Source organism: Mirounga leonina, unplaced genomic scaffold (genome assembly GCF_011800145.1).
Source record: "Mirounga leonina isolate KUSES-001 unplaced genomic scaffold, KU_Mleo_1.0 Mir_125, whole genome shotgun sequence".
NCBI classification, from domain to species: Eukaryota; Metazoa; Chordata; class Mammalia; order Carnivora; family Phocidae; genus Mirounga; species Mirounga leonina.
The window spans coordinates 50,657,137-50,682,295 of NW_023270305.1; the positions used below are offsets into that span (position 1 = coordinate 50,657,137).

General features: G+C 34.7%; 1 protein-coding gene across 11 annotated transcripts in view; it reads left to right on the forward strand.

Moving 5' to 3' along the window:
• Positions 1–25,159, forward strand: part of WDPCP (WD repeat containing planar cell polarity effector) — a 476,454-nt gene that overhangs the window by 434,478 nt on the left and 16,817 nt on the right. For 7 of the 11 annotated variants that reach the window (XM_035001441.1, XM_035001442.1, XM_035001443.1 and 4 more), the window contains 3 exons: positions 6,633–6,701; positions 9,906–9,934; positions 21,095–21,181. The exons of 1 other annotated variant lie outside the window; for it this stretch is intronic. In XM_035001441.1, the coding sequence (XP_034857332.1) occupies positions 6,633–6,701; positions 9,906–9,934; positions 21,095–21,145 (149 nt within the window). In that variant the 3' untranslated portion in view covers positions 21,146–21,181. Of the gene's footprint in view, positions 1–6,632; positions 6,702–9,905; positions 9,935–21,094; positions 21,182–25,159 lie in introns of those variants that run through there. 3 more of the 11 variants (XR_004678560.1, XM_035001448.1, XM_035001452.1) reach the window with 3 other exon arrangements.

Genomic DNA, 25,159 nt, shown 5'->3' on the forward strand with positions numbered 1-25,159 from the left:
TATAGCTGACAAAATACACTTTAAGACAAAGACTATAATAGGAAACAAACAAGGTAATAAAATAATGATAAAAGAACAAATCAAACAAGAGGATAAAACATTTGTAAATATTTATCCACCTAAATACATAAAGAAACATTAATTGACATAAAGGGAGAAATAGCATCAATTAAAAAATAGTGGAGGACTTAAATTCCCCACTTTCATCAATTAGATCATCTAGACAGAAAATCTATTAAAAAAACATTGTACTTAAATAACATGTTAGACTAGATGGACTTAACACACACATAGAGAAGATTCTATCTAAGCAACAGCATACAGTCTTAAGTGCACATGGAACATACTCCAGGAAAAATCATATGTTAGGCCACAAAACAGTCATAAAAATTTTGAGAGAACTGAATCATATCAAGCATTTTTTTCTGACCACAGTGGTTTGAAACTAAAAATCAATTACAAAAAGAAAAGTGGTAAATTTATAAATATGTGAAGACTGAACAACATTCCGCTGAACAACCAAGGAGTCAGAGAAGAAACCAAAAGAAAAAGCAAAAAATATCTTGAGAAATCTGAAAATGGAAATACAACATACCAAAACTTATGGAACTCAGCACAAACAGCTCTAAGAGGGAAGGTCAGAATGATAAATGCCTTCATTAAGAAACAAGATCTCAAATAAACTCTTCAAGGAACTAGAGAAAGAGGAACAAATTAAACCCAAAGTTAGTAAAAAGAAACAGCAATAATCAGAGCAGAAATAAAAGAAATGAAGACTAAAAAATAATAATAATAATAAAATCAGAAATGAAAGAGACATTACAATGGCTATCACAGAAACCTTTACAAAGGATAAGAGACTACTATGAGCAATTAAAGCCCAACAGATTGGAAAATCTGAAGAAATGGACAAAGTCCTAGAAACATACAGCCTACCAAAGCGAATCATGAATATACAGAAAAACTTCAACAGACCAATAACAAGTAGATTGAATCTCTAATCAAAAATCTCTCCCAGAAGAAAAGTTCAGGAGCAGATGACTTCACTGGTGAGTTCTACCAACATTTAAATAAGAATACCAATTCTTCTGAAACTCTTTCAAAAAAGAGCAGAGAACATTTTCAAACTCATTTTATGAAGCATTACCCTGATACCAAAAGTAGACAATGACACCATACAAAAGAAAACTACAGAAGCCAATATCTCTGACAAATACAGATGCAAAAAACCTCAACAAAATATTTGAAAACTAAATTCAACAATAACACTAAAAGGATCATTCACCATGATCAAGTGTAATTTATTCCAGGGATGCAAGGGATGGTTCAACATTTGTAAATCAATCATTGTGATACACCACATTTACAAAATGAAAACATACGATTATCTCAATATATACAGGAAAAGCATCTGACAAAATTCAACATCCATTTATGATTTAAAAAAAAATCTCAAAAAGTGGTTATAAAGGGAACATACCTCAACATAATAAAGGCCATAAATGACAAGCCCACAGCTAACATTATCCTCAATGGTGAAAGCTGAAAGCTTTTCCTCTGAGATCAGGAACAAGACAAGAATTCCCATTCTTGTCATTTTATTCAATGCAGAATTGGAAGTCATAGCCAGAGCACTTAGGCAAGAAAAATAAATAAGTAAAAGGTATCCAAATTGAAAAGGAAGAACTAAAACTGTCACTATGTGCAGATGACAGGATACAGAAAACCTAGACTCCACCAAAAAGCTGTTAGAATAAACAAGTTCATTAAAGTTGTAGGATAAAATCCATATACAAAAATCTGTTGTGTTTTTATACACTAATATTGAACTATGAGAAAAAGAAATAAAACAATCTGATTTACAACTGCATCAAAAAGTATAAAATACCTAGGAATAAATTTAACCAAGGCAGTGAAAGACATGCACACTGAAAACCATAAGGCATTGATGAAAGATTAAAGGTGACACAAATAAACTGAAAGATAAACCACGATCAGATTGGAAGTATATTGTTAATATGTCCATACTACTCAAAGGAATCTACAATTTAATGCAATCCCTTTCAGAATTATAAAGGCATTTTTCACAGAAAAAGAATAAACAATCCTAAAATTTGTATGGAAGTACAAAAGACCCCAAATAGCCAAAACAGTCTTAAAAAAGAAGAACCAAGCTGGAGGTATCACACTTCCTGATTTCAAACTGTATTACAAAGCTATGGTAATCAAAACAGTATGATATTGGCATAAAAAACAGACACACAGATCAATGGAAAATAATAGCCCAGAATTAAACCTAAATATGGTCAATTAATTTACAACACTGGAGGGGTGCCTGGGTGGCTCAGTTGGTTAAGCGACTGCCTTCGGCTCAGGTCATGATCCTGGAGTCCCGAGATCAAGCCCCGCATCGGGCTCCCTGCTTGGCAGGGAGTCTGCTGCTCCCTCTGACCCTCCTCCCTCTCATGCTCTCTGTCTCTCATTCTCTCTCTCTCAAATAAATAAAAATAAAATCTTTTAAAAAATAATAATTTACAACACTGGGTACAAAAATATACAAAGGGGAAAAGACAGTCTCTTCAATAAATGGTGCTGGAAAAACTGTCACAGCTACATATAAAAGAATGAAACTAGGCCACTATCTTATATGCACAAAATAACCTAAAATGGATTAAGGACCTGAACATAAAACCTGACACTGTAAAACACCTTAAGAAAATACAGGCAATGATGGGGCACCTGGGTGGCACAATCATTAAGCGTCTGCCTTCAGCTCAGGTCAGGATCCCAAGGTCCTGGGATCGAGCCCTGTGTTAGGCTCCCTGCTCAGCGGGAACCCTGCTTCTCCCTCTCCCACTCCCCCTCCTTGTGTTCCCTCTCTCGCTGTCTGTCAAATAAATAAATAAAATCTTAAAAAAAAAGAAAGAAAGAAAGAAAGAAAATACAAGCAATGAGTGCCATAAAACATCTATCTTGGAGCCAATTTTTTGGATCTAACACTAAAAGCAAAGGCAACAAAGACAAAAATAAGTAAGTGGGACTACATCAAACTAAAAAGCTTCTGCACAGCAAAGGAAACCATCACCAAAATGAAAAGACAATCTCCTGAATGGGAGAAAATATTTACAAATCATGTATCTAATAAGAGGTTAATATCCAAAATATATAAAGAACTCAACAACTCAATACCAAACAAACAACCCAATTAAAAAATGGACACAAGATCTAAGTAGACATTTTTCTAAAGATAACATACAGATATCCAACAGGTATATGAAAAGGTACTCAACATCAGTAATCATTAAAGAAATGCAAATCAAAACCTCAGTGAGATATCACCTCATGCCTGTGAGAATGGTTATTAGCAAAAAGACAAGAAACAATAACGGTTGGCAAGGATGTGGAGGAAAAGGAACCCTTGTGCACTGCTGGTATGAATGTACACTATGGAAAACAAGACGGAGATTCTTCAAAAAATTAAAAATAGAACTACTGTTTGAACCAGCAATTTGACTTCTGTGTATCTGTCCAAAGCAAACAAAAACACTAACTTGAAAAGGTATTTGTACTCCCATGTTAACTGCAGCATTATTCACAACAGCCAATACACGGAAACAACCTAAGTGTCCATCAATGGTTGAAAAAATAAAATGTGGTATAAATACACAAGGGAATATTATTCAGCCATAAAAATCAAGGAAAACCTGTCATTTGGGACAACATGGATGGACCCTGAGGTCATTATACTAAGTGAAATAAGTCGGCCAGAGAAAGACAGATACCATATGATCTCACTCATGTGGAATCTTAAAAAACAAAACAAAAAACCTAAACTCCTATAGACAAAAAAGACATTAGTGTTTTCCAGAGATGGGGGTGGTGGGAGAAATGGGTGAAGATGATCAAAAGGTAGAAACTTCCATTAAGCGATGCATGGGTGGCTCAGTTGGTTAAGCATCTGCCTTCAGCTCAGGTCATGATCCCAGGGTCCTGGGATGAAGTCCCGCATCGGGGTCCTTGCTCAGTGGGGAGCCTGCTTCTCCCTCTGCCTACTGCTCCCCCTGCTTGTGCTTGCTCTCTTATTTCTCTCTCTCACTCTCTGGCAAATAAATAAAATCTTTAAAATAAAAAAAGAAACTCCCATTTATAAAATAAATAAGTCATAAGGATATAATGTACACCATGATAACTATAGTCAATAATACTGTATTGTATTTCTGAAAGGTGTTAAGAAAATGCATATTAAAAATTCTCATCACAAGAAAAAGTCGTAACCGGTATTAGATGTTAACTAGACATACTGTGGTGATCATTTCACAATATATCATATCATCTTGTTGTACACCTAAAACTAATATAATGTTATATGCCAATTATATCATCTTTTTAAATGTATTAAAATTTTAAAAATAAAAATACCCAAATTTTTGTTAAGCATACATAGAATTATCCTGTCAAAGTGCCATAAAAGTTTTTAATTGTTTCTACTAATTTTTTTCTATCACAAATAATAAACAGTTAACCATCCAAAAATATTTTGCGGATCAGTTATTAGTCTTCATCCCATACTTCGAGAAATACTGGTCTAAGAATAATGCCCCATTAAACTTAGGGAGGAAGCTCATATAATAAATCTGTGGTGAAATAACAGAAACACTGGATATGTTCAAGTCAGAAAGACCTAATGGATATGCACTGTAAGGGATTTAAAACAATGGCTAATGATCACAAGTGTTTCTGTTTTTAAAAAAGCATCACAGAGGTCAGATTAACATGGACAATTTTCTTGATCAGGTATGGAAAGAAATTATTCAATAATTTAGCATCTTTCCTATAAAACTCATGAGACGAGGATACAACCAGCAAGGCTTTTCTGGAAAGCAATTCTCATCCTATCAATTTAGTTTATTTCTATCACAGTCTACATGGTTAAGTTATAGATATAATCCTCATACCCCAATTTTAAAGGGCTCATGATTTTGTGTCCTGTATTCCAAAGCAACCTAGAAAGTGTGTGTGGGTGTACGTGTGTGTGTGTGTGTGTAGAAAGCATCTCTCCTTCCTCTTCTTTCTTCCTTTCCTTCTTTCCTTTCCCTTCCTTCCTTCTTTCCTTTCCCTTCCTTCCTTTCCTTTCTTTCCTTCCTTTCCTTTCTTTCCTCTTTCCTTCTTTTCTTCCTTCTTTAATCTTAAACACCTCTCTACCACTATCAGGGGCCAATCTCAGTAAGAATGTCAACAGTAAAGCAAACAATCATTGAGCATTTACAATGTGCCAGGCATTCTGCTGAGTATTTTAGGTGCTATGCTAAAGTTAGTTATCCTCCATTTAAAGAATAACTATCACTCAGGTTTTTTTAACTTTTTAAAAAATTTTTATTTATTTATTTGACAGAGAGAGACAGTGAGAGAGGGAACACAAGCAGGGGGATTGGGAGAAGGAGAAGCAGGCTTCCCGCTGAGCAGGGAGCCTGATGCGGGGCTCGATCCCAGGACCCTGGAATCATGACCTGAGCTGAAGGTAGATGCTTAATGACTGAGCCACCCAGGTGCCCTCACTCAGTTTATTTAAGTAGAAATAAATTTTAAAATGACATGAAAAAGGGAAAATTGATAGAAATGAATATAAGGGTTTAAAAATATAAGTAATATTACATAGTTTGAAAAAAGCTATCTAGACTAGAGATGCACAAAGTACAGCCCATATGTCACTTGTTTTTGTAGAGCCCACAACTAGAATGGTTTTACATTTTAAATGGTTTGGAAAAAGTCAAAAGAACTTTGGAAAAAGTCAGAATTTTGTGACACATGAAGATTATATGAAATTCAATTTCAATGTCTGCAAATAAAGTTTTATTGGAGCACAGCCATGCTCATTCTTTTCCATATTGTTTATGGCTATTTTCATGCTACAGTGACAGAATTGATTAAATCAGCGCATTACCTGGCTGTTCGGCACACAGCCAATTGTAGTGACATGGTTATAGGTGCACAGCATTTCAAGTGCCACACATATTGCCACACCACAACTTTTAATTTTTATTACCAGTGCATACCCATCTTATCAAAATAAGGAAAGAAAATTGGACTTACAATGTCACACTTTTGAGGCACAGTCGAGTGTGGTTTTGTTATTGAATTAAAAGCAAAGCATTGTGTTTATAATGTAATGATACTATAGCTATGCTCAAAAGAATCCAATATACAGCAATATTACCAAACAAAGGACTCATCGTAGTATCCCCTGCCCACAGGCAAGCAACAGTGAGAAAAAGTAGAAAATTTATAAAGTGTCTCATCATAGGAGAATTTCTTCACTAACAGAAAATAAACATGAAGTATGACCAAAGTAAGTTTCTGAGCGGCTCATTTGTTAACCAAGCAAGGAAAGCCATTCACTGATGGTGAGTTAATTAAACCATGTTTGACTGTAGAAGATGAAGAAATGTGTCCAGAGAAAACAAACTTAAGACTTTTGGCCATTAGGCAAGTACATTTGCTTAAAAAGTTGAGGACACTGGGAGCAACATTAATAGTTTATTTAAAAGCAAGACAAAAAAAGGAAGATGATTTAAAGTGGTTTTCTGTTGTCAACAGATGTACACTGTTCAACTTTTTCTTTTTCTTAATTTGAGGAGTCAATGCCAAGTTTGAAGTAACTGGCGAATTAGCCTCTATGAACAGTCTGTGTAAAACAACTTCAGGTAAGAATATTTTCAAAGTTGAGAAAACTCTAATTCATTTCAACCTAAAGTGGAATCTACTAAGATGTGCATAATCAACTGATTATGATAAATATGTGGAGGGGAAAAAAGACAAATTTACGAAGCTTATAAAAAGGTGTTTAAAAGAGTACCTGGGTGGCTCAGTCGTTAAGCTGCTGCCTTGGACTCAGGTCATGATCCCAGGGTCCTGGGATTGAGCCCTGCGTCAGGCTCCCTGCTCCTCGGGGAGCCTGCTTCTCCCTCTCCCTCTGCCTGCTGCTCCCCCTGCTTGAGCTCGCTCTCTCCGTCAAATAAATAAATATTTTTTTTTAAGGTGTTTAAAAAAAGTTAAGGTGTTAAAAAAAAAGTTAAGGTGTTTAAATCTATTATTAAAATAAAATTAATTTAAAAATTTTAGATGTTTAAATATATTACTCAACCAACAGTTACTTTGCAGAAAATATGTAAATACATCATATGTTACTGAACCGAAAATGTCAAAGGTGAACTTCATTCACTCCTGTGAGTTTCACCACTTTCAGTTTTGTGAATTTTTGTCAAAAATAGAAGCTGAATATCCTGACTTGCCCTTCTATCCAGAAGTTCAAAAACTTAGCAGTGGTAAAAGGAGTGGCGTTTTTTTTTAGGTCTATGCTGAGACTGAAATTTTTCTGAATGAGAACCACCACTGACCACTATTATCAAATTGAATGGCTTTTTGAAATCATCTTTTGTTTCAAATTTGATGTTTCTTGATGAACTGAACCTAAAATTACAAGGCAAAACAGTACTATATGTGAAATTTTTACCGAAGTAAAGCTATTAATGTTGTTTGAATTATAAAGTAATGTCAAGTTGGGTTGTCAAGAACTAAAAAAAGAAATGAGATCTGTATTCCCACATAAATCTGAAGTAGATCTGTTTTCTGATCTCAAACTAAGTTCTAGTAAGGGTAACAAAGTCCCAATTTTAGCACTTTGAGTCCCAAATCCTGGGAAACCACTCAGTCCCAGAATATCAGAACAACTGGCCCCCCTAATTCCAGCAGCATTTTTCAGACCTAAACACGAATGCCAAGTAAATGTCCCTATTTCAAAATCCATCAACTGTGCAATTGAGGGGCTTCCCAGAACCAGCAATGATTAATCTGCAATGTAATAACATGCTAAAAGGCCAACATCAAGAGAAGAATCTAACAGAATTCTATAAAATATGATGCTGTTCATAGACTGGTATCAGTATTTGGTAGTACCTACCCGTTTGAAAGGGCATTTTCAAAGGTGAAATATACAAAATATATACCAAGATCAGCATTAACAGAACATTTGCAGTTGAGTTTGATAAAACACTAACTTTGAACCCCAATTAAATGCTATCCCCACATTCCCATTAGATATGTATCACACAAAATACTCAATTATAATTTAAATTTTATCAATAAAAACTTAATAGAACTTACATAATATCTTCAGTTTTGCCTCTTGGCCTGCAAAGCCTAAAATATTTACTGTCTGGCCCTTTCTTTACCTAATGGGGCCTGTCATCGTGACTAAGACAAATATAGTTAAGAGATGGGGACTGTTACAGTTGACAAGAAACTAAATGAAGCAGTAACCACTGGCTTTTATGAGAAAAATAAACAGCAGTGGTATATATTTAAAAGACTGTAACATACCAGAGTCAGAAGCAATCACTTCATTACACCAATCCCCTTAGATGTCCTTCTAGAATCTAGATCTTAGATCTTAACCCTTCTGTCATGAAAGTTAATTTCCTTTACATGAAAAAATTGGCATGGATTCAAGGAAGATTGATAATGACTAACATGGTGAAACTCAGTGTCTATTTTTAATAGTTTTGAAAAGTTGTTTAGCTTGAAAAATGTCAAGATTACAGACATAACAATTTCTATTTAACACTACACGAAGTACCCTGTGCTGTTTTTAAAGTCTAAGGAAGATTAAAAAACATAAATTCAAGCAGGGTAGGGTTTGTTTTTTGTGTTTAGTTTTGTTTAGTCATAAGAATAATTTATTGACTACTGGGAAGAGAGAATGTTGAACAAGTTTCTAAGAGAGACTTAACTTTTACATTCCTAGAGATCTTCAAGAGAATAACCATCTTACTGTAGGATTTATACTTTTATCTACCTAAAGGCAAGGGCCATCTACTATCTTAAAAATTCAGATGTCCTATGAAAGCATTACAATCCAGATTTCACAGCATGATTCCATATCATAAGTGTTATGCAATTTTTGAACTATATAGCTAAACAAAGCATCCCAGTCTATACAAAAATATCCCAAAATAGCAAGTAATTTTGAGTTAATGACAGACAAGTAACATGTATTTTTATAGAAGCACAATTGTCATCAAGGCATTTCTTGGTGCTAAGACTACAGGGAGGAATATAAGATGCTGCTGATAAGCTTTAGAAAACAATCTACTTGGGAAGGTAGACTAAATAAATAAAGGAAGTAAATAATAAGTTAACATAAGCATAGTGCCAAATGAGTGGTATATGCATGCAAGCACTAAGTGCTATAAGAGAAACACGTAACTGGTACTTATAAATACCCACCAGTTATACGCAATTACTTGTTTCAAGGATGAGAATATGTAAATTAATGTCTACCTAGTATCTATCAATAATGAGAAATTAGACTGTAGCACTATCACATAGCTTTTCTCTCAGCCTAATAGCATATAAATTTAAGCAAAGATGTCTCTTTTAAAAGCATCATTTGATATACTAAACCAGGGCTAGCAGATAATTTGTTGCTATGAGAGCAAATAACCCACAATCAAATACAGTATTCTTTCCCACTGAGAAGAAAAAAAAAAAAAAAGGCCTTATAAAAGTTCTCAGCACAATTCTGTAGGTAACCACCACTTATCAACTAGAATTGGCACTTAGATGAAACTTACTTGCCATGCAAGTTTTAAGGTATCATTTTAAGAACAGAAGGAGCAATGTAGGCATAGTCTACTCATTTGGCTTCAGTGAAGATATGAGCCCTAAAGGTTATGTATGAGAATCACTGGTACTTTCATACTTTTTGAGTTTTGGCTATTGCTGTCTCTTCAGTTTTCAGTATTTCAACTTGTTTAAATTAGGATTATTTTAAGTATTTCTCTTTCTACTAAGGCTATATTAAAAGGTTCTGTTAAGATAATTAATGTTGTGATATTTTATTTTTAAAGGAGAAATGAGAGAAGACTGCATAGAACAGGTAAAACACTTCCTCTTAATGTTTATTACACAATTAAACTCCAAGAGAAAAGCATAGTATATGTGATTATTGTGAACTCAGAAAAAGATGCCTACTGGTATACATTACCTGGAAAACATTTTTCTAAATAACTATTCAGCTTTTCAGTATTCCAAGGTTATAATATTAGTTATTTTTGAAAAATAAAATTGTACATAATGGAATATGTACAAATGAAATTACATATGTGGAATTTGCTTCGTAATAATCCAGTGGGGAGAAAGAAGGAGGGATATACATGAATTTAAGTTACCATGAGTTGATAATTGATGAAGATGGGTGATGGGTAAAATAGCAGTTTACATAAACCATTTTCTCTACTCTATGTTTGAAACTATCCAAAATTAAAAGTTTATTTTTTATTTAAATTTTACTTAGTTAACATACAGTGCAATATTGGTTTCTGGAGTAGAATTCAGTGATTAATCACTTACATACAACACCCAGTGCTCACCACAACAAGTGTCCTCTTTATTACCCATCACCCATCTGGCCCATTTCCCCCCCCCTTTTATCAACCCTCAGTTTGTTCTCTATCGTTAAGAGTTTCTTATGGCTTGTTTCCCTCTCTCCTTTTGTTTTCCCCCCCTTCCCTTATGTTCATCTGTTTTCTGCCTTAAATTTCACATGAATGAGATCATATGGTATTTGTCTTTGTCTGACTTATTTTAGCATAATACACTTTAGCTCCATCCATATAGTTGCAAATGCCAAGATTTCACCAAAATTAAAAGTTTAAAGATAAAAGGTTTATAAAAGTGACAAGTCCATCCAATTCATTTTTACTATTTTTATGTATAATTTTTATAAGTAATGCATGTGGGGACCGTCTCCATATTCTGCCATTAACATATCTAAGTTCATTTTGAGGAAGTATCCATGCCCTATTATACCAATTTCAAAAAGGTTATGTGTCAGAGAAGATCTCATAATTTTATTAAAAATTCACAGTGGATTACAGATTCATTATGAAACTCTTCTTGGCTCACAGCCTTACAATAGGGATTGGACTGGACTGGGGCCATGGGCCATAGGCCATAGTTTTCTGATCCCTGGTTTAAAGTAATGAGTTGGTGGCCCAACAACCTCCATACACCCAATAAAAAAGAGAAAGAGGGAAATTAAAATCTAAGAACTCATGGATTTTTAGGTGCTTGATGTGTCTCAATCCCCTGTAGTCATTATCAGTTTTGATGTGCCAATTGTCTCCATGTTGGCTCCTTTGTCCTTTGATATGGACTAATTCGGCTTTGGCAGCTGCTTTACTTTTATGATACAAGATGTCCCAGACTCATATATTCCCTGCTTTAAATGTGGAACCTACTATTTCTCCATTTCTATTATTTTCTCTAGAGTTTTTAACTTTTAGACTTCTTCAGTGAATACAAATAAAACTTTTTTCTTTTAATAAATATGTAACTGATGTTTCCAATTTAAAATTAAGATAAAAGTTTTATTTCATTTCCTTGTGTTTTGTCTTGTAGCTCTTTATATCTTAATATCTTAAAGATATTAAAATTTTTTTACTTTTAACTAAACATCTCTTAACTGAAACTACTTCCACTTAGTCACCAATGACCTCCAAATTGCCAAACCAATTATTACTATTTAACTCATCAGAACTTTCTATACTAACACTACTGACTACGCTCTTCATCTTGAAACATTCAGTTTCCATTACACCACACTCAATTAGTTCTTCTACCTTGCTATTTCGTTTCTATCTCCTTCTCTGGCTTTTTACTTGCCTTTAGCCTTTTCTTCTTCTTTTTTTTTTAGTTTTTTTTAATTTTATTTTATTATGTCATGTTTATCACCATACATTACATCATTAGTTTTTGATGTAGTGTTCCATGATTCATTGTTTGCATATAACACCCAGTGCTCCATTCAGTATGTGCCCTCTTTAATACCCATCACCAGGCTAACCCATCCCCCCACCCCCCTCCCCTCTAGAACGCTCAGTTTGTTTCTCAGAGTCCACAGTCTCTCATGGTTCATCTCCCCCTCTGATTTCCACCCCCTTCATTTTTCTTCTTTAACAATTCTATACTATTATCCCTTGACGTTTTTATCAACTCTCAGGAATCAATAGCAGAGAGCCATAATTGCTGTATCCAGCCCAGACTCCATCCCAAGTTTCAGACTGATATATCCTATTCCTGCAGAGCCACTGCCAGACTGTTAGTTGTCCCTTCTGTGAAGTTCCATAGCATCCTGTGCTTCTCCTACCACCATAAATGTCACTTTTTATTATACCTTCTCATTTAATTCTCTCTCCCACTATACGATAAGGTTCTTAAAGGCAATATTTGTGTCCCTTTTGCCCACCATCTTATTAGCAGCAGGTATGGAATTCTGTAGTAGTATTTGTCAAATACCGTTAAATACAAATGAATGAATAAATATCGCTTTGAGTAGATAATATCTGTTAAAAGAAAAATTTCTACAATTTACTGACCTAGTAAGCTTTTATTTAAATGATTCATGAATCAAGCAGCATCCAATCTGGCAGACAGAAAGGAAGTCCAGGGGCGCCTGGGTGGCTCAGTTGGTCAAGCATCTGCCTTCAGCTCAGGTCCTGATCTCAGGGTCCTGGGATTGAGTCCCATATTGGGCTCCCTGCTTCTCCCTCTGCCTCTCTCTCTCTGTCTCTCTGAATAAATAAATAAAATCTTAAAAAAAAAAAAGAAAGGAAGTCCAAAAAACTGTACAAGGCAAGAGATTCTTTTAAATTAATTTATTTCAGAGAGAGAGAGAGTGAGCATGAGTAGGGGGAGGGGCAGAGGGAGAGAATCTTCAAACAGACTCTCCTATGAGTGCTGAGCCTGACTCAGGGCTCAATCCCAGGACCCATGAGATCACAACCTGAGCTGAAACCCAGTCGAACATTCAACTGACTGAGCCACCTAGGTGCCTCAAGGCAAGAGATATTTACAGCATAAAGAGAACAGGAACAAGGAAGTTATTCTGGGCATTTGCTAATTGGTTAAAGCAGGGTTACTTTCCTTATATGAAGCAAAGGGAAATTTTGGGGCAGGGTTAGGTAACTTGTGTAAGTAGGCAAGCACTAACTAGTTGACCTAGGCCTTCCTTTTCTGGGAAGGCCACGCATAGAAACTTAGGTTCTGCTTTGCTGATGTGGGGTTTAGCATGAATGATTTCATCCATGGTTATTTTAACATTATCTGAAACCCAAACTCACTGTTTTACCCTCCAGACCCAAACCTGCTCCTTCTCTTATATGGTATTTGTCACTCTTGATTCCCTATAACCTACTCACAACTAATAAAACAAATCTATTCTATTAATTATTGCTCTATTGATTATTGCTCCTACATATTTCTAGAATCTAGCCCTGCTATAATTCAGGTTTTAATCATCTTCATCTGGAATACTACTTCCTAATTAATATCCTCATCTTTAGTCTATCCCCATCACTGCCACCCCTACCTCAAATTTTGCCTCCACAAAGCTGTGAGAGTGATCTACCTATCATTCCCCTGCCTAAAATGCCATAGGATAAAGTCTAAGCTTTTTATTATGGTATATAAAACTCTCCATTACCTAATAATGCCTTTCTCTCCAATTTCATCTCCTGCTACTCACCACCTAAGAGTGTCTGAGTCATTTCACTATCATATAATCCTAATGCCAGTTATAGCACTTTGGCATACTGTAGGTGTCAATAATTGTTGACTGTACCAAACTAGACCTATGTAGACTTAAGTACCTTATCATTAACACTATTTTTTCCAACTTTTTATTATGCAAAATTTCAAATATACAAAAAAGTTGTAAGAATTGTACAGTAAACATCCACATAACCATTACCTAGATTTTACAATTGTTTTACAGTAATTGCTTTATCATGTATCTATCAACAAATCCTTCTATCAATCCATTTTATATTCTGATAAATTTAAAGTAGCAGACATCCATACACTTCACCCCTTTAAACCACTTTAGCATGCATAGCATTAACTACAGTTTAATATTTGTTTACAATATTCCCCTCCCTCCCAAATATACGTACAATGAAACACACAGATCTTAAGTGTTCCATTATATTAGTGTGTCTGTGTCTTATACCTAACAATATGGGGTGCCTGGGTGACTCGGTCGGTTAAACAGCCAACTCTTGATTTTGGCTCAAGTCATCTCAGGGTGGTGAGATCAAGCCCCGCATCAGGCTCTGTGCTCAGCAGGGAGTCTGCTTGAGTTTCTCTCCCTCTCCTTTTGCCCTTCCCCCTGCTTGTGTGCTCTAAAATAAATAAATCTTTAAAAAAATATAACATATATTCACCCATATTATTATAAATTATTTATCTATCTATCTCCATCAATCCCCAGAGAACTTTTACCCAAACACTTTTATTAAAGTTCATATTCTGCTCAGGCCTAAAGCTATTTTCTGGTTAAAGTAAGGAGTGGCACTATATTTAATCCTTGCTTATTTTAACCATAACTTAGCTTTAGGCCTCATCAGAATATGGACTTCAATTCTAAGAAAATTCTAAGAAAAATCTGCTGGGTCATATATAGAGAGATCCAGAGTGTAAAGTTTTCTGATGCTTTGAATTAGCTGGCTGTCAAAACCTTTATTACTACAGTAGCTACATTTTTCTCAAATAGTATATATTAGTGCCTATTTATAACTTCTCAAGAAAAAGTTTGTTCTTCAGATTTCCCTGTTCACACTCTCTTTTGTGAAAAACCTGAAAAAGGAATTATGTTCCACGTCTTAACTTGAAGTAACTACCGTCTGAAGAACAATTATATTAGTCTTTCTGAAAACAAAAAAATGCTGACAATTTTTACCCTGCAAGAAGGCAGTTCCACAACTGCTTAACTCCTACTCATTTCTAAAGTTTAAGACCATCTTCACAGTTATCTTACTAACCTCAGATGCCCTGCAATTTAGTAGACTGTTCCTTGATATAGTACACTTTAAGATTCTTACCCACTTTCTCCAGAACCATTTTAAAAAACACCTTAGCTGAGATACAGTTAAGAGTCAACCATGGTGAAGAAAAAACAAATTAGAAAATTAATGAATGGTTAAAATGGCAAATTTTATGTAATGCATATTTCACCACAATAAAAAAAATAAAGAAATTGGGCGCCTGGGTGGCTCAGTTGGTTAAGCGACTGCCTTCGGCTCAGGTCATGATCCTGGAGTCCCGGGATCGAGTCCCGCATCGGACTTCCTGCTCGGCAGGGAGTCTGCTTCTCCCTCTGACCCTCCCCCTTCTCATGTGCTCTCTCTCATTCTCTCTCTCTCAAATAAATAAATAAAATCTTTAAAAAAAAAAAGAAAGAAAGAAAGAAAACCCATAGAGATCTAGCTGGCTCCTGGGAAGACTTTGGGAAGGATTTGTACTGACAAAAGCTGATCAAAAGAATTTGAGTTCTCCATTAAACTTTAATAGACAAATTTGTAAGAGGTTAACTTGGGCTTGCATGTTGGAATACATTTCTAGGATGGAGCATACCTCTTGTTCCCTACCACTGACTTCAGTCATAGACAAATAGGTAATAAACCATATAGTCATGTACCTATATTGTCTGGCCTGTACTACTCATTGGCATACTGTCTGGAAAAAATCTTAGACTTGGAAATGCCAGAAACTCATTCTTTAAATGTGGAATTATGACAGATATACCAATCTGCTGTTTATATTGCTCTTTTGGCCCTTCTATCATCCAGGAAGGTTGATTCCAGCCAGAAGAGAGCAGTACAAACAGTACAGAGAGTGCATTTGTGTGTGTCTCTATAATGTCAATATGTAAATATTGGGGAAATACACACACACACACTTACATATACATTTATATGTAATATAAACATATATACATACATATATTCATATACTTACACATGTATATTTATATGTAATATATACATATATTTACATATAATATACATACATATGTATATATACATATATATTTACACATATATATCAATGTATTTACATACTGACAATTATCCACTTTAATAAAAAGCATCTTATATAACTGAAGTTTAAGTATGCAATTTCTAAAAGTGTGATAAAAGCAATTTTGATTTTCATTGATACTATCATAAAGCTTATTAATCTACTTGATGGGTAACAACATCTTCAAATATTTGTTGAGATATGATAAGTGCTAAACTATTCTCATATCTTTCCTCCAAAGAAAAATTTTTTAAAAATGTTTTTAAGTGTATCAACATATTACCTAAAGAGGAGAGTTAGATAAACTATTACGTAGAAAACAAAAGTGCCAACACAGCCCTAATACAGTGATCATTCTTCATAGATATAAATCTATTTATCTTAGTATTTATGACCTATCTACTTTCTGAAAGATTTGGGGCAGAGTTCACAAAATTATTTATATAATTACATAAAGCAAAATACCTAAAATACCTATAATACCATTACACAAAGCAAAAATCAATTAAAACTTGCAAAGTAAGAGATGTTGTTGAATATGTGGGCTGTTATATATAAATTAAAACAGAGTTTAACTCAATTTGGGGAGGCTAAGGCAAAAAAGGGAAATAGGTTTACTTTGGGAGATACCATGGTATAATAGAAAGAATGCAAAACAAACCGAGGGTCACTGGAGGGGATGTGGGTGGGGAGATGGGGTAACTGGGTGATGGGCATTAAGAAGGGTACTTGATGTAATGAGCACTGAGTGTTATATGCAACTGATGAATCACTAAATTCTACCCCTGAAACAAATTCTATACTATGTGTTAACTAAACTGAATTTTTAAGAAATTAAAAAAAAAAAAATGCAGGATTAATAGGGAAACTATCTCAGTTCCAGTTTTGTTCCACTACTTCCTCAGAGCCGCACCTCTTTATACCTATTTTCTAAACTGTAAAATGGGAATAGTTATATTTAATAACATCACAGGACTGCTATGTAAAATTAGGTAATGTGAAAGCATTTTATAAACTCCAAAACACCATTCATTATTATTGTCTTTACTGACTTAATAGTTTAAAGTATGCACATAGTAAATTCAACTGGATGGAAATGTTCTTCCAGCACTAGGAACACACTAAAGAATGTCTGTATTAGAAAACTAAACATGTCTTCAAGTAGAGCTTTGAAAAAGAAATCCTATTCACATACATATTTTCATTATAAGCCTTGTATAAAAGCTGGAATTATACTGAACCACAATTCAGTGAAGGCAGTTCTGTGGAAAGATGAGAGGACAAGCTCCAAGTACATTCCTTTCTGATGGCTTACTTAACAGAGCAAGTTGGAAAATTAGATAGTTAGCTTATCTATTAGCCTGTCTCTCATAAGTATCAGAAGCCTCAAGCCAGCCTTTGGTAACTGCTAGATTGTAGTCAATTTAAAATTTCATTTTCTAGAAAAAGCATCAAGCACCACAACTCTGGAATACTGATTAAAAAAAAAAAAAATCCCTGTATGATCCAAATATGCAAGAAGCAGAGTTAACAGTCAATAGTGAAACTTGAGTAACTGGACAACTTGACTGCACAAGAAAGCATCTTGTGGGGGTACCTGGGTGACTCAGTCGGTTAAGCCTCTGACTGGGTTTCAGCTCAGGTCATGATCTCATGGGTAGTGGGATCGAGCCCTGCATGGAGGCAGGGGGTGGTCCATGCTCAATAGGGAGTCTGCTTGAAGATTCTGTCCCTCTCCCCCCCCCCCCCCCCCCCCCCCACACGTGTGCACTGTCTCTCTCTAAAATAAATAAATCTTTAAAAAAAAAAGAAAGAAAGAAAGAAAAGAAAGCATCTCCTGTCACACAGGGGTGGGCTACTGGCATGCCTATAAACAAGAGCTTTAAATGACAAGTATAGGCAATCATAAGAGCAAATCATAAAGTAGACTGTGAAACACATGTTCCCTGTTACTACATAAAGAAGCTGTAGTGGAAAAAAGCACTTCACAGAGATATAACAAAATTCTAATCCCAGTTCTGCCGCTATATGAGTAACTTTGGATAAAACACTTAACCTGTATGAGCCTTGGTTTCCTCATCTGTAAAATGAAAGGACTGCAAATTAGGAGACTTTCTTCTATCTCTAAAATAGTATACTTCTAAGGGCGCCTGGGTGGCTCAGTCGGTTAAGCGTCTGCCTTCGGCTCAGGTCATGATCCCAGGGTCCTGGGATCGAGCCCCTTATCGGGCTCCCTGTTCGGAGGGAAGCCTGCTTCTCCTTCTCCCTCTCCCACTCCCCCTGCTTGTGTTCCCTCTCTCGCTGTGTCTCTCTCTGTCAAATAAATCAATAAAATCTTAAAAAAAAAAATGGTATACTTCTAGGATTTAATTACTGTTGAACCAAATCAGAAATGTTGAATGAGACCATGAGGGGAAACAATATAAAATAATGAGATGATCGCTTAGTATTAAAAAAAAAAAAATCTGTATTAAGTGAGGAACAGGTCAAAATCCAATTTGTGGCAAAGCAAAGCTTAACTTGTCTACAGAACAAGTTGTCTACAGAATTTGACTTATGGAAGTCTATGTACATTTAAAAGAGAGTGACCTGCTATCACCCAACATTAGGTAACAGCAAGAGGGTGTGGCTTAGAAAAATGTGCATTTATTTATTTCAACTATATGTTGAAATCAAATGAGGGTCTGGGGAAAACCCTTTTGTTGCAGTAAATTATTACAGGAATTAACATGTAACTATTCAGTCAAGGGTGAGCACAATTTCAGCACATAGTAAGATGAAGATCATCCTCCACTGAAACCATACTTCCTATTACCAAACAAAATCACCTCCTCCCAAGCCAGGAAAGAAACAAAGCAAAACTAACAATTCTACAGTGTTTACCCAGAGGCCTAAAATTTCATAAGCTTTGCTCCAATAATTCTATTCTGCAACTCCATACCAAGGAAATAATCCTGAACACAGAAAAAAAACCCATGCCTAATAAGGTCTATCACAAAAAAAACACCAAAAAACCAAAAAACGGAATGTCTATCACTGAGTTATTTAAAAAAAAAAAAAAGAGGAAATTAGGAATATAAATTTAACCAAAAAAATAAGGAATGGTTAAATAAAGCTATAGTATTTAATGGAATAAAATTTAGCCATTAAAAACAGACTGTTGGAGCATTAAAAAAAGTGTTCAAAGTGAGGCAAAACCCTCTAAAACATACAGATTTGTATATATAATATGATTTAAACTATATTTTAAAAAATAAAACATGTGGGGGGAAAAGACTGAAGCAGACACATGGTAAACCACAGTTTTATATGACTGGTGAGAATATGGGTAAATTTTTATACTTTTCTGTGTTCCAAATTCTATTTAATGAATATACTTTATTTTAAATAATAAATGAGTATATAAAACAATTATTTCATTAATCATCAAAATATTCTTCTAAGTTAAATAAGGTACAAGTCAATGTTATTTAGCATGGAACACATTATCATGGAAATCCTGGAAATGCCCTGAAATCATTCTTTTAAAAATAGGCTGAATTTTTAAGAAAACTCTTCAAAGTTTTTTTTTTTTTTTTTTAAGTCCTGGGAGATTTTTGAGAAGTTAATTCTGAGATTCCTACTTTATTTTTTTATTTTTTTAAGATTTTATTTATTTTTGACAGAGAGAGAGCACAAGCAGGGGAAGCAGCAGGCAGAGGGAGAGGGAGAAGCAGGCTTCCCGCTGAGCAGGGAGCCCGATGCGGGGCTCGATTCCAGGATGCTGGGATCATGATCTGAGCTGAAGGCAGACGCTTAACAGTCTGAGCCACCCAGGCACCCCAAGATTCCTACTTTTTAAAATGTAATTCTTAACATAAGACACTATGTATACATCAAGAATATGGCTGAACCAGATACTTCGAGTATGCAAAATCTGGCCTTCCAGCAACAATTATAACCAGATATTAGAAAAATAAAATAATTTACCTAGGATCTCTGCCAGTTAGTTAACAAGACCGAAAGCTAAATCCAGGTTTCTTGATGACCATTCTACTGATGTACAGGATAGATTTTTGATATAGTGGTTTATAAGCCAAGAATTGGAACTTACGTTTTTTAAAATGCTGGTGTATTCAATGTTTTTTGTTTTAAAATTCAAAGCTACCTAAAACCCCTGAACTTGCCAGCACACACACACATGCCTCAGGCAATATTAAATTACTCATTCTTCTTGTTACCTGTTTTTCCAGGTTGGGTGTTTTTTTTTTAATTTTGTGTACATCAGGATCCACAGACACATGCATACATACATGTTTCCCTTACTTGCCAACCCCATACCTGTTTTCTTCTAGAAATAACAAATTTCTAAAAGGCTTCTCTTACTAAAAAGAACTTTCAAATATAATTAAGGAATAACTTTAAATTTTTTACATAAGAGAAATGTCTCCAATATGACATGTTAGTTTAAGTACTAACCACCATCCCTACTCTCTTTACTTTTCCCCTTTACCTTTCAACTCTAAGTAGGTTATCTCCAAACTTTCAAAAATGTCCCCACTGTACTATTTTCCAAATAATATCATTCACCTTTAGTGCTATGTTTAAACATACTCCAATTTCAGAATCCTATCATAAAATTCTTTGTTTATCTATACTTAATGAGGTTGGGGGAAGGGGTGAAAGTAAGTTTAAAAATGGGAAATGGCAGAAGTCCTTGCATCTCTTTGCACCTTCATAAAATTTTATGAAGGGCTTAGAAAACCATGATCTTTTCTATGAAACATTACCTTAAGAGCCACTATCAAATACTCAGTAAAATACCAAAATGAAGAAATACATGGTATATCGGACTTTTGAGAACAGACAGTATTGTAAAATCAAATAGGTAATAGGAAGAATCACAAATGAGGACCCACAGTTTGCAACTTTTCACTGCAGGAGCCTTCACATGCTTCCAAATCTCAACTAATATCCTGTCGTTCCTTCTTTGCCTTTTATGCTTCATATTTTTCTTCACTGACTTTTATTAACACTGTATCAATATTTTAACAGTAAGAAAAATACACAGTTCTCTTATGTACATATATTTAGTGCATTTTATTTTTTCAATGTTTTCTGATATTTAAATTAAAATATTAAGTCAATTATTGTTTACTTAAACATGATTTTAATTGTTTTTATTTGATTTTACTTTCAGGAAATCGGAGATGGTGGTTCTCTCAGAATGGTTCACTTTGGCTTGGTGTAAACAATAAAAAAACTTCCTTTTTACTTAAAAAAAAAATTTTTTATTTTTCACATCTAAATTTTTCGTGGCCTGGTACAGATTAGAATCTCCCTGTACAGATTAAAAAGAGGAAAAACAGTATGAATTAGTTAAGAGTTTTAAATTCAGAATATTCTCAAAATAAACTTTTATTAGTTTCAAAAACATGTACCATAACAGCAGTGATCCTAAGTAAAATCCTTAATTTATTTTCAATAATGTAAAATTTTCAAAGTTTCTTAAATTGTACACTATTAGGTGCTTAAAAAGTAAAATATTTAAACTTGGTTCTCCCGGGGTGCCTGGGTAGCTCAGTCATTAAGCGCCTGCCTTCGGCTCAGGTCATGATCCCAGGGTCCTGGGATCGAGCCCCGCATCTGGGCTCCCTGCTCTGCAGGAAGCCTGCTTCTCCCTCTCCCACTCCCCCTGCTTCTGTTCCCTCCCGCACTGTGTCTCTCTCTGTCAAATAAATAAATTAAAAATCTTTAAAAAAAAAAACCCAAAAAACAAAAAACTTGGTTCTCCCAAGTATTTTAAACATTTCTTGTGATCTTGTTTACATTATTAATTTGCATTATGAATAAGAAATTTATTATGCAAAAATTTCCACCCAGACCCATAGTTGGGAGACAATTTTCTATGGGTCTCCTGAATTATTGCTATGAGGCAAAGAATGTCCCTTGGAGCCAGACACCATCTCTGCAGCACAGGTCAGGCATGCTTAGTGCCCAGTTGAAAAGTTTTATTTTCTTATTTGGTAAAGATTTTATTGCTAAGTAATTATGCCAAACATGGGGCTCGAACTTACAACCCCAAGATCAAGAGCTGCATGCTCCACTGACCAAGCCAACCAGATTCCCCACCCATTTGAAAAGATTTAAAGTTCCTTAAGCTCAGAGTTCCTATCCTTTACATAGCCCACTGAGTGTGCAGGTATCATCTGACCCTCTTTACATTACCCTGTGGGAATGGGCTTTGGAATCAATGCCCCCACCAAAAGTTGACACTCCAGCTACTATTACTATGAGTAATAAACTGTCTTTTGTTTCTGACTCTGGAGTCTCATGTCTTCTACCAGCATGAAACTGTTGCTTGGTAACTTCTTAGCTTACAAGTAGGGTAAAAATCTCAAACCCTTCATAGTTCTTGACACCCATTCATTAGCAGATAGCATATATTTTACAATAGTAAATGTTTAGAATAATCAACATCTTTTTCAAATGTTGTACATGAGGTAAATTATATATTTAAATGTTATAGTTAAAAGTTAATTAAATTGAAGGCTTTTATACTTCAGATTTTTCTCCCTGCTTCCTATTCATCTGTACTTCTACCAGACGGTATGACGAAGAAAGGAAGTAAAACTCAAATTAGATTTTTCAGTTTGCTACTGCTCTGGAAAAGATTTAGTAATACATGGTATGTGAGCCATACTAAAAAGAGATGTATTTACCAGCAAATTTTCATTTTACTATTCCCATCCTTCTTTATCACAATAATCAAAAGTTAACTAATGTTTTTAAAGAAAAAATTGTATTGAGAAAGTATAGTTCTGTCAAATTGCACACATTTTCTCCAAATTTTCTAATAAATAGTCATTAACTAAAAATACAAACCACATTTCCTGATCTACCATATCCTTTTATTCATTTCACCACAATCTTCCACAACGATGTGAGAGACTGGTAGAAAAGTTCAGTTTTATTTCTAGGTCCTATGTAAGTAGACATAGTCTATGCTAAATAGATATAGTCAATGCAAAAAAGTAAAAATTTAAATGAGACATTAAGATAAAATATACATATAAATAAAACTATTTTGTCCTATATAATCATAATGATGATAAGTCTGCCAGTTACCTAAATGAAAACTAAACAAAACAATTTTAATTCTTAAATAAATTGCCCATTTTCCCCCCTTCACGTGCCTCTGGAAAAATTAACTCAAATATATAGAAAACCACGTCTAGACAGCAATAAGAATATATTATACAAGAGATCCTTGACAATATCCATCTATAAATGTTGTGTTTTCCCAACACTGTGAACCTGGGGATGTTTACTAATTAATTATTCCAAGAAATTAATATTCCTGCTCTGCTACCACCACAGCTCTAAAGTGAGAATAGTGGCATAGACAAGAACAGCTAGGAAGCACGTGCACTAAGAGGCTCACTTTCTCATTTAGGAATGGATCTATGAGCTTGTCTGACTATTCTTCAAAATGCTCAGATCTCAAATAATTTCCACAATAATTCATATTAGCTATGACACTGTGTCTTTTACCAGAATAAACTGTTTGCAATACCTATCTCTTAATGGTTTTGGTTCATTAAAAAGCCAAATAACCCAAACTAATATTACATTTTTTTCTTACTATCTATACAATAATAAAAATAAGAATTATCAAATTTGCAAGTAATACTATATTCTAAAACTTCATTAGTTATATTTTTAAAATACATAAAAACAGGGGCGCCTGGGTGGCTCAGTCATTAAGCATCTGCCTTCGGCTTGGGTCATGATCCCAGGGTCCTGGCATCGAGCCCCACGTCGGGCTCCCTCCTCTGCGGGAAGCCTCCTTCTCCCTCTCCCACTCCCCCTGCTTGTGTTCCCTCTCTCACTGTCTCGCTCTCTCTGTCAAATAAATAAAATATTAAAAAAAAAAAGACACAGCAATGAAATAGAATGGTAAGCCCAGAAATAAACCCTTACAGACGTAATCAAATGATTCTGATTTTCAACAAGAGTACTATGACCATTCAATTGGGAAAGAACTATCTTTTCAACAAATGGTGCTGGGAAAACTGGATATCCACATGCCAACGAATGAGGTTGAACCTTATCTTGCACCAGACAAAAAAATTAACTCAAAATGGATCAAAGATCTAAACGTTAAGGCCTAATTTATATAATAATACTCTTACAAGGAAATATGCGGGAAAAGTTCATTACACTGGATTTGGCAGTGATTTCTTGGATATGACACCAAAAATACAGACAACAAAAGTAAAAATAGATTAAATTGAACATCAATATTTAAAACTCTGTGACTCAAAAGATACTATCAACAGAGTAAAAAAGTAACCTACAGGATGGGAGAAATATTTACAAATCATGTATCTGGTAAGAACTCCTAAAACAACAACAAAAAAACAAAGAGCCCTATTAAAAATGGGCAAAGACCTTGAATAGACATTTCTCCAAATGTAATATATAAATGGCCAATAATCACATGAAAAGGTATTCAACATCATTAACTATTAGGGAAATGCAAATCAAAACTAGAATGAGATAATACTTTACCACATTAGAATGGCTATTATTTAAAAAAAAAAAAAAAGTCACCAAGGATGTAGAAAACTGGAACCCCTGTGAACTCTTGATTGTAATATAAAATGCTATAGCTGGTATGGAAAACATACAGTGGTTCCTCAAAAAATTAAAAATAAAATTGCCATCCAACAATTTCACTTCTGGTATATACCCAAAAGAATATAAAGTAGGGATTCAAATATTTGTACACCCATGTTCACAGAAGCATTATTCACAATAGCCAAAAGATGGAAACAACCAAGGTATCCAACAAAGTATGAATAAATTAACAAAATGTGGTATATACACACAATAGCATGTTCAGTCTTAAAAAGAAAGGTAATGCTGACAAATGCCACAGCATGGATGAACCTTGAAGACATTATGCTATGTGAATAAGCAAGTGACAGACAAACGCTGTGTGATTCCACTTATAGGAGGTATCTGGAGTAGTCAGATTCACAGAAGCAGAGAGGAGAATGTGGTTACCAGGTGCTGGGAGGTGGGAGAATCAAGAATTGTTTAACAGGTATGGGGTTTCAATTTTGAGAGACAAAAAAGTTCTGGAGACTGGCTGCACAACAATGTGAATATATTTAACACTACTGAACTGTACACTTAAATCTGATTAAGATGATGAATTTTATGTTTATGTGTATTTTATCACAATTTTTAAAATATG